The 16,692-nt window shown below is 43.1% G+C and overlaps 1 protein-coding gene across 3 annotated transcripts in view; it reads left to right on the top strand.

Annotated features, from left to right (window-relative positions):
• Glis3 (GLIS family zinc finger 3) overlaps positions 1–16,692 on the top strand; it is a 421,415-nt gene that overhangs the window by 131,966 nt on the left and 272,757 nt on the right. For 2 of the 3 annotated variants that reach the window (XM_021152026.2, XM_029472441.1), the window contains 2 exons: positions 5,654–5,861; positions 14,128–15,241. In XM_021152026.2, the coding sequence (XP_021007685.1) occupies positions 5,654–5,861; positions 14,128–15,241 (1,322 nt within the window). The remainder of the gene's footprint in view (positions 1–5,653; positions 5,862–14,127; positions 15,242–16,692) is intronic. The other variant, XM_021152027.2, reaches the window with a different exon arrangement.

The following is a 16,692-nucleotide window of genomic DNA, read 5'->3' as shown; positions in this document are numbered from 1 at the left end:
AACAAACAAGAAGCACACACAAGCCCCCTCCCCAGAGAAAACCTCCACAAAACCCGGAAACCAGAAAGCCTAAAAAAATCGTATAGAATCTGTTTTGGGTTGGCCAGCTACTCCTGGGCCTGGGGCCCGCCCTGAAGTGTGGTTATTTTGCCCAGTGAGATACCCACTGCAGAAAACTCAACTTTTCCTTTTCAGGTGGGCACTGACAACACATAGCTTCTTGGCTAGGGGTGGGAGCCCAAAGGAAGGGGGCTTCTTTAATAACCCTTAGCTGATCTGTGGATTGTGTGTTTATTTGTGTCTTATGGACAAGAGTGAATATAGAGATCAGAAGACAACTTGGGGTGTTTTTTGGTCACACTCCATCATCATCATCATCATCATCATCATCACCTTGATAAAGGGCAGCTGGCTGGTCTGGACGTTTCTGATACGTTACAGTGGCTGCCCCAGACAGCCCTGGAGATCTGCTTGCCTTCTCATGCTCAGTTCTGGAAGCACAGTGGAGCGTGGCAGTTTCCACCTGGGGTCTAGAGATTGAACTTGGGGCCTTGTGTTTGCAAGGTAGGCACCTCACCACTGAGCTATCTTTCAGCTCCTAATTCAGTTAACTTTCTCAAAGCATTTAGTCAGTGCCACACACTAAATATATCACACGTATTAGCTCTTTCAGCCCTCTTAACAGCTGTACAGTTCTGCTGGCATTAAACTCCTTTTAGAATCGGGAAGCCGAGACAGAGACACGGAATGCTTAAGTAATGTGGGGAGATTATAAAGCTAGTGGGTGGTGGGGCCGGGATGCAAATGTGTGCTCTTGACTCTGCTGACTTTAGCCTCTCCCTTCTTTTTTCCTTTTGTCTTTCAACTTTTCCATCACCCTTCAGTGCTCCAGTATCCAATGATTTACTAGACAATTCTTGAGAAACCCCCAGTGGCTCAGAATCTTTCTTTATATGACATGAGCCTGGATTAGAAAGCTCTACATGTATTATCGGTAATGTGTGAGCATAGTATTTTCTTCACTAGTATTGCACCTTTGCTGAATGCCTTGAAATTTTAAGATTATACATTTAGGAATTAAAATAGCAGATCAATCACTTATTCTGAATGCCCTAAAAGTGATAATAACAAACTCTTCAGTTCGTATGTTAGGTGAAGAAATGAGAAAATTTGGATTATTCTCATATATCTATAGCCTTTTCTTTAGGTCTTCAATGTTACAGAGTAAGATGCTGCACAGAGAACCCAGATGATTAAATGTGGTGTGTATTATTTGTATGTTGTTATAAACGTGGTGGTTGTCATTAGAACAATCCCATGCTTTAGGTAACACAATTGTTTATATCCCAAGGACTCTGCCTAGTACCTCATAGCCAATTAGGACAGGGGGCAGAATGTGAATTTATGTTACTAATATTTTTGCTTTCAAATACCCTGTGTGTGTGTGTGTGTGTGTGTGTGTGTGTGTATTGGGATGAACCATTTACAATCTGGTCTTTCATCATCATTTTCTTAACCTGGTAAAAGCTATTGCATTATCCACTTAGAGGCAGGAATTATCTCTTTTTATAAAAAGAACCAGGCAGTGGCCTCAGTGATGCCCATCTTTTCACCACCATCTGCATCAATGCCTGGCTCATGGTTAGCGTTCTGTAAGTGCCAGTTGATTATCGATTAAGAACAGCAAAGCTTTGATCATGGTAGAGCAGCCCTCTCATGTGTAGTACATTTTTTGTTATCCTCTGTTTCCGCATGAGTTTTAGGAGAACAAGTGTACAGACATAAGTAGTCAGGAAAGATGGAACCTCTTAGTGGGCTAGAAGCACAGCCTCCTCAACCTTGACTTCCAGAGAAGAAGACGCTTCACTAGGGAAGACACCATGAAAACCAGGCTTATTCTCAAATGACCACTCAGTTCGGAAACTCAAGGATGCAGAATGTTTTGGGCTTTCCACTAGCACACAGTGATCTTGGCTGGAACCTATGCGCTACTCAGAGTGCCATCCTCTCAGATCTTTATTTGAGCAGTAAACACATTTTTAAACACACACCATGTTGTCTCTAAAAATAAGCGATATTTCAAAAAGAATACCAGTGCCCAAGTAGTTGGCACATCTGGTAGTCAGAAAAGCTGTATGGTTTCTTTCTACTGAACAACAAGCCAGAGAACATTCAAACTTGGCCAGTTGCAAACTTCTATCTGCGATGACACCTGGTTTAAAAAAAAATTGGCTCTAGGCTCAAAACAGAAAGAACATTGGAAATAGGCAGAGAATTAAACATCATTTACTCTCTTTTTTTATTTTATGTTTTATTTTTCATCATTTACTATCTTGTTTGGTGCAAGGAACTATGAAGAAGTGGGACAGAAAAGCAAGGACAGACATGAAACACTGCCCTCCGTGACAGTGTCTGCTGGCATCCACAGTGCCTGATACATTACGAGTCCTTTGTATGTACAGTTTAGATGCAAAGCCATAATGAGGCAGCATTGATGTTTTCCTGTTTTCTAAATGGTCAGATAGGAATACTGACTACCAATATTCAGAAATTTGCCTGGGTCACACAGAGAGCCTTGATCCCAGGCAGGCTTCCCGCAGAGTTCACACTCCTACTCTGTAGTAGCTCACGGCTGACTATTATGTTTGGTTTTCTGAAAAAGATTTAGACTGCAATGGCTTGTTAATAGTGACTCTTGGTATATTACTGTTTACTTCCATTTGTGAGATAGTTGGCATCATTTTCTAGATCATTCTCATAGCTGCATACACATATTGCACGTTTCTGAGAAAGTCACCCTTCAGCACTACAAGCTGTCACTTTTCTGTGGCTAGAGGATGTGACATTGGTCCATGTGTTTGGAGTAGGGGAGTCGAATGGTGCACCCTGATGAGAAAACTGGGCAGAGAAAGATTGGTGTGTCTATTATAGAACTACAAGACATTGTGGATGTAAGAGTTTGGGTCAGGAGCTTCCAGGGGAAGATGTGTGTGGTCAGCACAACGTTCTGCACCAGAAGAATGGATGTATTCTTGTTCTTCTCATCAGCTTCACCATCCATTCAGCTTGGTCAGCTACACTGTGAAGAAGTATCAGAAGACTGACTCGGTTTGGATTAAAAAAAATGGCCCCATGTTTCATAACAGACAGTTTAGGAAGGTGTCTATGAAAATAGTTGGATAATATTTAATAATCATTGTAACCACGTTTAATTTTTGTACCTTCTCAGCTTTATAACCGTTGGGTTCCAAGGAAGTAGACATCCTTTAAACAAGGGCTTCATTTCTAATACAAATAGAAAAACAAAAATGAAAGGAGAGTGGGAAGTCTGACAGGACAGCCCACTCAGATCTGCCCAGCTTCCATCAGTGGGATGGAAGGTGGGCAGGGATCTTTGGGTTGAAACCTTGAAAACACAGAGGGAGGTGCTCACTAGACAGATATGATTGTGAATAAGGGATAAAGCAAAAACATCTGCCAGCTGCTAATCCTAAGGTATACATATTTTCATCTTACCTCTGAAGTAATGACGCCATACACAAATTTATCTGGTTGCTTACATTTGTAATATGTTTATATTTGTAACACACACACACACACACACACACACACACACACACACACACAGGATTTTAGATTTGAAAAAAATCAGTATTACTATGCTTTCTTACTGACATGTGTTTTTATGTGTGCTGAGAGGGTGACTCATGTCTTTGTTTTAGAGGCAGGTAAATGTTAATAGTTACTAAGGATAAAACAGGCGTAAAGTGACAGTTTGCCATATGAGTTTATGACATTTTATTTGACTGAGCGCTTGGCACCTGATGTTGCTTTTAATGGAGACATCTACATAATGGAAGCTGAGGGGTAACTCAGGTTGTTACCTCCTGGGTTATGAACCACTATGAACCACCGCATTGCCTTTTTCAAGGGAAAAAGAGAGGGAATGCAGATGTACACAGTTAAGAGTTTTCAGAGATACCCAGCTTATGATTATTACCCAAAGCCCTACTCACCGCTCTCGGTGTGAAGACAAAAAGCGTTGATGTTCAGTGACAAATGAATCATAAAGATTGAGTATCTCCAACTGGTCTGGGAAGACACAAGATAACAGAACAGAAATCCACTACACAAGGAAGAGAGACGTGAACTTGTGCATCTGGATAAAATCTGAGAAATGTCTTTAGGAGCCAGTGATCTTGGAAAATGTTCAAGGGAGCACCTACAGCCCCCCCAAAAAAACCATGAGGGTGCCATGGAGACACATCAAGGAGCCTTGAGTCTCAGCAGATGTTTATTCCCTGTGTGGCCTTAGGCAAGCCATGTGCTCCTGGATTTTAGATCCAGAGGGCTGGAGTGAAGCAGGCCTCCTGCCACCTAGCAGGATGTGGCCGCACAAGCATAGTGAGGTATGGCTTCATTTATGATGATAGGCCCATAGCTCCCATGTCTACTTCTCTCTTACAAGAAAATGTAACCAAAATCTATGTCAAATAACAGAGCCCTTGGGCTGGTTGGGGAATAAACAAAGTGGGAAATTTTGCTTTCTAGAGCTAAAGAAAGTTACGGTGACAAATTCTACTTACTTTGGTTCCCAAGTAGAGCCATGACAAAGTTAGATAGTCTAGGGAGAATTTTATCTTATTTTTTTTTGTTAGACATGGGAACAGAGTATAAGCCATTGAGACTTGAACAGGTAGTTGACAGACATGTTTGAAAAGTACATCCATGAGAAAGGAATGTCTAGCGTGACTAAGCTTTTAGTACTATTTTTAATAAATGAGTCATGGCAGCATTAGCCAGTTCTTCTCTGCTTTCAACTTTTCTGACACAGATTCATGTGTCATTAAATACGCCTTTTTCTTTCTGCTTTAACTATGTACGGATTTTTCAACACTGGACTTTTATAATGTTTTAAACCTAGTTATCTTTCCGAGTGCATGTTTCAGAGATGACCCATCTTGAATTTTTTAAAAAAATGTTCTATGTCCAATGGCAACGTACAGGAATGAAGAGGGAAACCCTGAGGGTGAAGGGGTGTAGTCTGACTGTAATTCCTGTTTATAGAGGATTGTGAGATGTACAGTCTTGCAATCAGATAGACCAGCTAAATGCCTACCCCAGAAGTATTGACTTTTTTTTTTGCTGTCCAATTATTAAATCCAAAATACTAGCTACTCTTAAAAAAAAAAACACCTGATTTGATAAATATAATTCCATCTACTGATCAACTTCATCTTTCATATTATAAAGTCGGACTTTCAACATTATTTTCAACAAATAATTCTTAGTTCTGCACAGTGAAATTCAACCTCATTTGGTGTGAGTGGTGATTATCAAAAGCTTTTTGCTATAGCATTACAGGTTTTGCATTGGAATAATTATCTTTTTGGTGTAATCAATATTAGATAGTCTTTAACACCAGCACTTGGAAGATGGACGCAAGAAGAACAGGGGCTTAAGGCCAGCTTTGCTACATAATAAGTTGGAGGTCAGCCTAGGCTACATGAAACCCTGTGTCAAAAAGTCTATGTTTAAAAAAAAAGAGAAGGTCCAAGGACTGTCTCTAAACCTGAGCCCTGATATAAATGTATGTATATACTGATTGCTGATGTAAGGGACATACAAGCTAACCTGATTCATTTGTTTTTAGGGGCTCTTGGCTTTGGGCCTCAGTGCAAGTCCATTGGAAAAGGCAGCTGCAACAATCTAGTGGTCACCAGCAGTCCCATGATGGTTCAACGACTGGGACCCATTTCACCTCCAGCAAGCCAGGTCTCCACAGCATGCAAGCAGATCAGTCCTAGCTTACCGAGGGCAGTGAATGCAGCCAACCTGAATAGACCTCCTTCAGATACCAGGTCTCAACTTACGTTTTTTTCCCCCCTTTCCTTGTGGTATAATAACACCCCCACCCCCACGAGTGTTGTCCCCTCTCTTTCTGAACACGAATGTACTCATCCACCCACCCACTCACTCGTACCAAAGCACCGTTTTCAGTTTTAGCTTGGTAGGAAAAGTATCCAAAATGGAAGTATTTTGCTATTCCTAACCTGTTTATTGGGAGGAACGGTTTAATAGCTGCTATCTGGTCACGCGATATTTCGGGGGGAGGGGCTCAGGAACCAAATCCCAGTTTGTAAATTTGTCACTTCCTTGCAAAGCAAGTCTTACTGTGGCCAGCTGAGATGCTCTGTGCTCGCCTGCCAGGTTTTTAGGGTGTGCATTGCAGTCTCAGGGCTGGCTTACAAGCTGTCAGTCTGCCAGCCCACCTGTCCACTCACCAACTCAAACATGCATTAAGTACCTACTGTGTGCATAAAGAAACAGTTTAGGGAATCCGTGGAGAGAATAATGATAGAAATCATGAATTATAATGTGTTTGAGAAGACATATTTTTATGCTTACATAAACTTTTAGTTAAATATTTGATTTGCCAGCAGAAGAAGTGCAGTAATACCTTGTGTCGTTTCCATCCAGAAAGTTAAATAGAAAAGAAACTACCCCTCTCCAGACAAAAATTTATCTTTTTCAGGGTTGGTGTGTGTGTGTGATGGGGGAGTGAATGATGGTGAACTGCAGTATAGCATTTAAGGTCTTTTTTCTTTGAAGTTTATTATTTCATCTCTTAGAAGTTTCTTGGGAAAAAAAACCGTAATGCAGAAATTTTTGCCTGTGAGTGCCAGTTGTGAGGTGATGGAGCTTTCGAAGGGAGCCAATCTCCCGGCCTCCTTCCTTGCAGGCAGTAACCCAGCTAAGGTGCCTTGTGGTCCCGAGACCCCGTTTCTTCTTTTTTTCCTCCCCTTTCTGCCCCTTTATCTGGGCTCCTTCCATCCTCCAGAGTTGAGATTCTGAAATCATGGCTCCCAGATCATTTATTTATGCCATATTTTTTTATGGGGTAGAGGCTTGTTTTCTACCTGAGACTTCACTGATGGCAAGCGCTGTCACTCTCCCATTGATGATTGTGCCTCAAGGGGCTCCTCAGCCTTGCGGAGTGCTGCATGTAAAATTAACTGTGCTCATTGGTGGGTGTCACTGGAAACCTTCAGCTTCCTGTCTGCAGCAAGTCCAGCCCATGCCTGGAAGGCAGGCGTAATTAGTGGAGAAACTGACGCTTCAGGCACTCAGGCCAGGTGCCTCACTCAGTCCCTTTCATGGTGCGGCCAGAGGGGTCATTATCTCCCTATTTCCTGGCACATCTGATTCCTTAGCATAATAGTCTATCATTAAAAGACAACATCTTGACGATGCACTGACAAGTGATTTGACTATTCTGTGAGCCCTTCTCGGGGAAGTTTTTTTTTTTTTTTTCTCTCCAGGATAGGCAAAGAAACAGGAGTTGAGAAAGGAGTTGAAGTGAAGGATGGAACCCTCGTGTAGCAGTTGGGCAATGCTGCGTATTTTATGTGGCCATTTGTTGTGCGTTCCATCAGGCAAACAGACGCTTAGGAGCAACAGGGCATCCTAAAGGCGTCACACAATCTAGCACTAAAGAGAAGATGGTGAGCTTACCAGATGAACATTTCGTACATCAGTGTCTCCTGCAGGTAGCTGGGGGCCAGAGAGGCCATGAACCATTCAGTCTGAGAAGTGCTTGCCTTGGGAAAGCTTCAAAGTTGATTCCTCCCCCCCCCATGGCTGTATAATTGCCATGCATTGTAGAGAAATGGGAAAACCATAGTGAAGCCCCAGCACTCTGAGATTGTCATGAGTGGAAACCTGATAAACACCCTTCAAGGACATGTGACTTTATAATGCAGACACTTTTTTTTTTAAACTTTTCCCTAAATATATAGCTTAAGCTCTTTTGAAAGACATCTTCTTCAGCCTCATATCATGGTTTCTTCCCACTCCAAATGCCAATTTTACAAAGAAAGTACAGGAACAGGATGGATATTTACCAGTCCTTTATTACTAGGTATTTAGTTCTTTCTTTTTTAATGACTTTTTCCTTTTTTTTAATTAGGTATTTTCTTCATTTACATTTCAAATGCTATCTAAAAAGTCCCTCATACCCTCCCCCCCACTCCCCTACCCACCCAGTCCCACTTCTTTGCCCTGGCGTTCCTCTGTAGTGAGGCATATAAAGTGTACACGACCAAGGGGTCTCTCTTCCAAATGATGGCCAACTAGGCCATCTTTTGCTACATATGCAGCTAGAGACACGAGCTTCGGGAGTACTGGTTAGTTCATATTGTTGTTCTACCTATATGGTTGCAGACCCCTTTAGCTCCTTAATGATTTTTTAAAAACAAAAATGTAACTATATCATTTCTCTCTTCCCTATCCTCCATTCCAACCGGTTTCAAATTCTTGGCTTCTTATTTCTTAAATGTTATTGTTTAATACATGCAAGCAAATCAATATTAAGTGTAGCCTGCTGAGTACCTTTCCTGTTGTTTGTATGGATATTCTGATCATGTGGCAGTGAATAACCATTTAGGGGTTCATCCTTGGGGGACACTAATACTCTCTCTCTTAGCAATCTTTTTTTGTTGTTGTTGTTTTTTGTTTTTGTTGTTTTGAGACAGGGTTTCTCTGTGTAGCCCTGACTGTCCTGGAACTCACTCTATAGACCAGGCTGGCCTTGAACTCAGAAATCTGCCTGCCTCCCAAATGCTGGGATTAAAGGCATGCGCCACCACTGCCCTGCTCTCTTAGCAATCTTTAATTGTCTGTAGCTCTTCATCTGGGGTGATTTCCCTGTGAAGTTCCCTCCATCCATGTTGGTATGTCTTCTGGTGTTATTGTTGTTCATGTCTTGCTTAAGCAGCTACATTGTTGAGATTTCATGAGTGTAGCTCTCCTGCCATATCTAGACGACATGATATTTCTTGTCTTCAACTATTAAATCCTTTCATCTCCTCTTCGTTGAGGGTATAGTGGTTGTTGTATGGACACATCAGTGGCAGTTGGACACCCAATAGTAGGTGTTTTCTGCATTTTGTCTAGTAGTATTCTCTAATGGTCTTCACCTGCTTTGAAATGAAGCCTCTTTGGTGAGGAGTAAAAACTGCACCTACCTGTGGGTGTTAGGATAAGTGTTTAGAATGTAGTTAGGAGTTAAGCTGGTTTAGGAAAAGCGGCTCCAGTTGACTCTCCTCTAGGATCTGTGACCTTGCTAGGCTTGTGTTTTTGGCTAGGTTGACAGTACCAGATATGATTTCCATCCTGTTGAATAGGATGTCAGTCCAACTAGATAGCTGTTGGTTACCACTAAGATGTAATGCCACTATTGCACCTTTAGGGCTGTCTTGCCTGCTGATTGGTGTTGTGGTTCACAGGCATCACCACCTGTGGTGCTAGGTAGGACTATTGCAAGAGTTTCCTTCAGTGATAGCTAGCACTCTGTCTCTTATTTTACTATTACAAATAATATTTCATCGGATTAACCTGCAAATCTTTTATTTCATATCTAGTGATTAGGAGTTAATATTTGCCGGCTTAAACGAACAGCTATTAACAGCAGCGATGATGCTATCAGGAGGGATTTTCAGATTTGCACTGCAGAAAAGGCCAACCCATGTGTGAACTTAGCAGTGGTCTCAGACTGTGGCATGTATTTAGTTATTTCTGTACATTTTTTTTGCATTTGAGATAATAATTGTATAATTATCTTAACTGATCTACCTTCATCATTGATAGCATTGAAAAGTTTTTCTGAGATTTGCCAGCTGTGTTTATTTCTTTTTTTGTTTGATTTGAATTTTTTTTTCCTTTGGCATGCTCCTCTCAGAGCACACCCCTTCCTTCATTTGTTCTGTTTAATCGATGGTGAGAACCCGGCTCTGGTGCCGTGTATTTGCTACGATTAATTTCCCAGTCATTTCTTATTAGCCCACCAGAGTGCTAAACAAATACTGTACTCTGTTGAAGAGTCAGGAGCCACTGTCAATTTTGGTCTCACTCACCCCTGCTGTGAAAGCCATAGCATGTATGTCCCCTAAATCAAGGCTGGGATGCTGAAATGACAAACAGCTTCATACAGTTGTTAAATATGTCAGCCTAGCAGACCTAATCAGTAAAGGCAATGGATGCTGCTTCTGTGGGGTTCGTAGATACGAGGGTAGCCACTGTGTCCATGTGCATCGTGAATGTGAACTTACAACTGGATACTCATAGTCCTAGCAAGCGTCATCCCTACGGAATGTGTACTGGTGGACCCAAGACCTGGAAAGCCTAATTGATTATTACCAGTGTCAGTTTTATAGCTTGTCATTACAAAGAGCAGCCATCACTTAACCTAGTGATGTCAGTGTACATCCAAATACTCCATGCTTGTCTTTTCTTAGTCTGAATTGGGCACTGCTGGTGGTAGTTGCCTATTGTGGTGGTGGTGTTTGTAGTGTGACCACAAAGCCGAGAAGAAGACAGAAAGTGGACTCTAGGCTCCCTGTGCACTCTGAGAGCTTATAAAGCTTTGCTGTGTTCATAAGCTGTACTAATTCTTTTGGAAGATTTGCTGGAGTACATTGGTGCCATTTCCCGATAGGCTAGTCCTGATCTTCTTTCTCGGATCCTGTAGGTTTGTGACACATATATTGCATAAATTATATCTTATACAGATTTAGTTATACACATACTTTGTACGTGTACCTGCGTTTTTCCTCATAAGCATCACTTTAAGAAATTCCCTATTATCAGTTAACACTTCTTTTCAGTCTTTAGAACACAGCATCTGTACTTGGTCATCATGGCTCACTCGGCATCATGGGAGCTGATTTCTCCTGACGGTTTCTGAGCTTTTCACTTTGCTTGTGTTTGGTTTGGGATTTATCATCTTTCTTGCCTTTCTCATACAGTCCCGAATAAACCAGTCACCAGAAAAAATGTCGTTAGGATCAGATGAACATATGGGCTTGGAGATGGCGCTCAGTGTGGTGACACAGCTTTCTGAGTTCTTTGTCACTTTCTCTTCCCACAGGCCTGGTGTACATATCAGCAGGGGTTACAGGCTAGAATCCTTGGCAACCTTCGAGCTCGTTCCACATACTGTTGCAGAAAAACAGACAATTTGTGATGCAGTCCTAGCTTGTGTGCTTTTAAGCCTGTTTTATAAGTCTTTCAATCAAGCCGAGCATTGTGGACCACATTTGAAATACATGGTGTGGAAATAGGAGCCAGCCAGCTCCCTATCAGTCACTTACTCTCTTACTTTGCTAAGGACCTTACACCATTCCTTGACTGTCTCAGAAGGAAACTCCTAGATTTCTTTCATTCATTTTCCTTTTATGAAAATATTGTAAGAGTCTAGTTAATTTATCTCATAGTGTGTATTCAGTCAGTTAATACATAAAAATGCTTTGTGAGTTTTGTAAATAGTGGTTTGTCAGCTACCAGGATCATTGTTCTTATTTTATTTATTGATTCTATTCTTTGAGATAATATCTTCCTATGTAGTCTAGGTTGGCCGTGAAGTCTTGATTGTCTAGCTGTAGCCTTTGGGATCCTGGGATGGGATCCCAGGCTTGGGTCCTCAAAGCCTGACTCTTACTTACACACTTGTTACATCAGAAAGTGTTGGAGGCCTCAGTTTGTACTTCACACTCTGGTGGGGACTGGGAAGATAGAAAACATCCTTTTTACTGAAAGTTCTTGACATTTCCTGAGGAAGATCCTCCCAGTTGCTTCAAAGTGTGGGTCACATGGTGGAGATGCTTTGCAAGGTAGACGCTTACTACAGATAGCTCTCAAGGGGTAGAACTTGGAATAATTCAGTCTTCTACAGTGCTTCTTTGAGAGTCATAGGGCGTGACTGCCATTTGTTGGAGGTCTTGTTCCTGTTATGTATCTGAGGTGTCAGGCAGGGAGCGACGTGAGCTTGTTCTGTGTTCACACCACTGATTTTTTTAAGTAGACCATTCAGTTGGCTTTCTGAAAAGTATGTGACAACTGTCTTGGAAAACAGATGCTGAAGAAGCAAAACAGCACGTCTATACAGAGTTACGCTGTGCTAGAAATTAAGCCACGTTCAGCATAGCTTAAGAGATAAGAGATTTGCCCAAGTTCATGATTTGAAAAATGAACATGTTCCTTTAGGCCGCCTTGGAGCCAAACAGTGTAATTTCATCGGCAAAGTGCATCCAGTTGAACAAGCTACTTTGGCTGATAGTTACTGCTTAGAAGTCTGAAATGTTCTAAAGTGGCCACCACTGGGAGCCATCAGTGTCCTGATGCCCCATAGTTCCTCGACGTTGGTGAGAAGCAGTCATTTATTTGTCTCTGCTTTGTATATGGCATCTCCACTGATGTGGCTTGTGCCCAAATGCCATTTCTGACTCTCACTGGGGGTAGGGTCAAAAGGCTCTTGACATCCAGCCGCCAGAGCTTTCTGCTGAGCTCTGCAGGAAGAGCCACATGCTGTTAAGGGTGCTCAGAAAATAATTGAGATGTGTCCACGGGGAATTAAAATCTAGACTGTTCAGAGGCCACTTTAGAGCTTGTAGAAGGACTTTTAGTCCAAAATGTAAGGATATGAGTTGGGCAAGAGACAAATATACGTCAAGGGATTTGCTGTGTTGGTTGTTGGTAAACATTCCTGTACCCACCAGCAGCTTCAGGTCCATTGTTGTGTTAGCTACCACCTTACCTACACTGTGCCTTTTGGAGCCTAGATGCTTTCTTCACAGTATCCCAGGTGTGGCAGCAATAGTTTTCCTGGTTTCCATTTTGTGAAGCTGAGAAGGGAACAGGTGAAATGATGCCTCCTCCTTCCTTTGCATTAGCTTGCCATTTAGTAGCTGGGGACAGTGAATGGGGTCATCGAGGGAAGTCACACATTTATATAAGGATTTTTGGTGATTAATTTATTTAAATAAAGCATGCTAGGAAGCCAGCCACAGATACATGTCGGTAAGCCAGGCTTCTCTGCTATCTGATGCTTCTGGGTTGAGGTCTGGGACCTTTCCATGTTTCTACATGTTGACCCTTTTTTGGGGGATGAATGGTCTGTCCCAGGGACATTGCTTTAATTTTAACTGTTTTTTTTAAAGGCAATAATGTCCTTGGAAAGCATATGAATTTTCAAGGGGCTAGAGTTACCATAATGAACCACTTTGATATGCAAACAATGAATTGTGACATATTTAGCTTTCTATAAAGGGTAAGGACAGGGAAGGAATTGCAGAAATGAACCACGGACAGTGAATGACTTGTTCTCGTCCTGAAGCTGCTCGGATACAAGGACAAGGGCTCATGGGAAACCCATCTCACAAGTGTGGTTAGCCCGGTGGCCTGATGAGTGATTCCCAGTGCAGTTCTCCAGTTCATTACTCCTTTATGTTATCAATGCTTTGTTCTACTAAGGACTCGTGTGTGTGTGTGTGTGTGTGTGTGTGTGTGTGTGTGTGTGTGTGTGTGTGTGTGTGTGAGAGCGAGCGTGAGCGCGCGAGCGAGATAAAGCTAAATGTGCACTTTACAACTGTCGTATACTTTGTGTGCTTGTATGTTTTCTTTACATTTTCATAAGTTTTCTAGTATCATTTGAAATGAATGAGTACTTGTGTCGTAAATTGCCCTTTAAATTTGACGATGTCAGTGAAGTTGAATTGTAAAAGTATTAGTAAGTTTCTAGCACAACGCATGTCCTGTAGGATTTCCTTAACAAAACAAAACAAAACAAAACAAAACAAAACAAAACAAAACAAAACAAAACAAGAGTTTATGTTGCCTTCCCAAGTAGATTTTAATTGAACACTGGTGCTGTTCGGAAGTGCATGGCCTGCAAAACCTACTACAGCATGGTGCATACAGTAGCTGCTTAACAAATACAACCATCTATAATTTTTTTCCTAGTCCTCAATTTCCCCCCTTTTGTATAAAAAAATACTTTGAAATAAAGTGAGGATTATTTATTCTCTTTAAAGTACTAGAACTACTTATAACAATGGCTTTTATTACTCTAGTAAGCATTAGCTTTTCTTGTTTGCTTGGTAAATTGTTATTAACCTGGAACTAAAAGCCTGGGATTCTATCATAGTCCAAGAATTTGTGTTTAGTGGAGAACTTAATTAGGGGAAATACTTAAGTGATTGTTGGTTGGTACAGTGTTCTCTTAGCTCTTAAGCAATCCACGTCTTGCTGAAAAAAATTTTTTTCCTTCCTTCTCTCTGGCTGCTGCCCCAGGTCCGTTATTTTGCAAGAGTCTCTGGTGTCCACGACTTTGAGTCTGACAGAGAGTCAATCAGCCTTGAGTGTGAAGCAAGAGTGGTCTCAGAGCCACAGAGCCTTCCCTTCACTTTCATCCAGCCACAGTTCCCAGAATGGCACGGACCTAGGGGACCTTCTTAGCTTGCCTCCGGGCACGCCAGTGTCTGGCAACAGCGTCTCCAACTCGTTGCCACCCTACCTTTTTGGCATGGAAAATAGCCACTCTCCTTACCCGAGCCCTCGGCACTCAGCAACCAGGGCCCACTCCACCCGCTCTAAGAAGAGAGCACTGTCCTTGTCGCCACTGTCAGATGGCATCGGGATCGACTTCAACACTATCATTCGTACTTCACCCACATCCTTGGTCGCCTACATCAACGGACCAAGAGCCTCCCCAGCCAACCTGTCCCCACAGTCAGAGGTCTATGGGCATTTCCTGGGTGTTCGTGGCAGCTGCATCCCCCAGTCTTGTGCAGTGGCCAGCGGGCAGAAAGGCGTATTGGTTGCCAGTGGAGGGCATACGCTGCCGGGTTATGGAGAGGACGGTACACTGGAGTACGAACGCATGCAGCAGCTTGAGCATGGTGGCCTGCAACCCGGACCTGTAAACAACATGGTGTTGCAGCCCAGCCTACCGGGCCAGGATGGCCAGACAGCCAACATGCTCAAAACAGAGCGCCTGGAGGAGTTCCCCGCCAGTGCCTTGGACCTGGCCCCCGCTCTGCCTCTCCCTCTTCCTCCGCCTCAGGGCCCCCCACCCCCATACCATGCCCATCCACACCTTCATCACCCAGAGCTCCTGCCTCACACCCAATCGCTGTCCCTGGCCCAGACTGGCCTGGAAGAGGATGGGGAGATGGAAGACTCAGGGGGGAAGCACTGCTGTCGTTGGATAGACTGCAGTGCCCTTTATGACCAGCAGGAGGAACTGGTGAGGCACATCGAGAAGGTCCACATAGACCAACGCAAGGGGGAAGACTTCACGTGTTTCTGGACTGGCTGCCCTAGAAGATACAAGCCTTTCAATGCACGGTATAAACTGCTGATCCACATGAGGGTCCACTCCGGGGAGAAGCCCAACAAGTGCACGGTGAGTTGGAGTTTCCGAGGTCCTGGGCCACCTCTCTGGAAGGTCTAGCTTACTTTCATGCATGCGTTTTATCAAACAGGACAAAAAAGGCAGGTAAGGCTTTCTATTTCTGTGGGACTTGGATGTGTGATGGTCAAGGTACCTATTAGGTTTCTCTCCTCTTCCTCTAGCTGGTGCAAGGGGAAGGTTTCTTTGATAACTGGTGACTGCTGATTTCTCTCCAGTTCTAGCTTGGTTCCCATTCCCCAGAAGTAGTGGAGGCCAGTCTGCTTTAGCTTGGGATTGTGGGAGTGACACAGATGCAGTGTTCTCTTGACTGCATGGCTGTTCAAGTGCAGGGGACCATTCACTGAGCCACAAGCAAGCTTTTGCTCTTTCCAAAATAACTGTTTAGGGTTTTTTTTTCCATTGAAAATTTAGGTGCATCTTGGGGTCTGGGAGCATGATTGACGTTTAAGAATGGAATTCTCCACTTAGCAACTTGACTATTGAGATTGGTGTGGCATACACCTTCATGCTAGCACACTGTACCTTCTAGGGTTGGAAACTCATTAAGGATTTACAGTCAGGAAGGAAACACCACGGGGACACCACAGGAACAGGGCCTCATGGGATCTTGCTTAATTTCGGGGAGAAGCAGAAGGCATGGGCTGCGACAATTGTGTGCCTTTGGTGCTTGAAGCACATGGGTCTGCTGTCTCTCCTGCTTTCCTCTTTCCAACACAGGTCCTAGAACTCTTGATTCTGTTTCTTGGCAAACCTGACTGTTTTTTGAATAATATGATTCTTCAATGGCGTTCACTACACTTTCACACCTCACAGAAACCATCAGGGCTTACAGGCAGGACTTCACCCCCAGGATCACAGAGATAGCTTTGCACAGTCTGAGAGGGCTCACTGAACTCTTGAAATAAAAAGAGAGGAACATAGGTTTTCTATTAGTCTAAGTGGGCTGTGTTGGTATTCTGTCTAAACTCCACCCCCAGAGTTCCTGGCAGTAGCCAGGTATACTAGTCCCACAGTTACCTGACAATGGCCAGGTAGGCTAGGCCCACTATAAAAGGGGCTGCTTGGCCCCTCCTCTCTCTCTAATGCTCTTGCTTCTCGCCTCTCACCTCTTGCCTCCTAGATCCCCATTCCCTTCTTCCCTCTCTCCTCGTGGTCATGGTCGGCCTCCACTTCTCTACTCTCTTCATCTCTCTGCCTTTCTCTGCCTTACCACCCTCTTAACTCCCCTCCTCATGCCCTAAATAAACTCTATTCTATACTATACCAGTGTGTGTCTGGTCCCTCAGGGGGAAGGGATGTCTTGGCATGGGCCCACCTGGGCATGCCCTTCCCCCACACCCCACCAGAACATATTCTTTCTTTTTTTTCTTTCTTTTTCTTTTTTTCTGTTTCTTCTTCTTCTTCTTCTTCTTCTTCTTCTTCTTCTTCTTCTTCTTCTTCTT

The sequence above is a fragment of the Mus caroli genome, chromosome 19 (genome assembly GCF_900094665.2).
Source record: "Mus caroli chromosome 19, CAROLI_EIJ_v1.1, whole genome shotgun sequence".
Lineage (NCBI taxonomy): Eukaryota > Metazoa > Chordata > Mammalia > Rodentia > Muridae > Mus > Mus caroli.
Note: the sequence above shows the minus strand (reverse complement) of the source record. Positions and strands in the feature narration are given on the sequence as shown.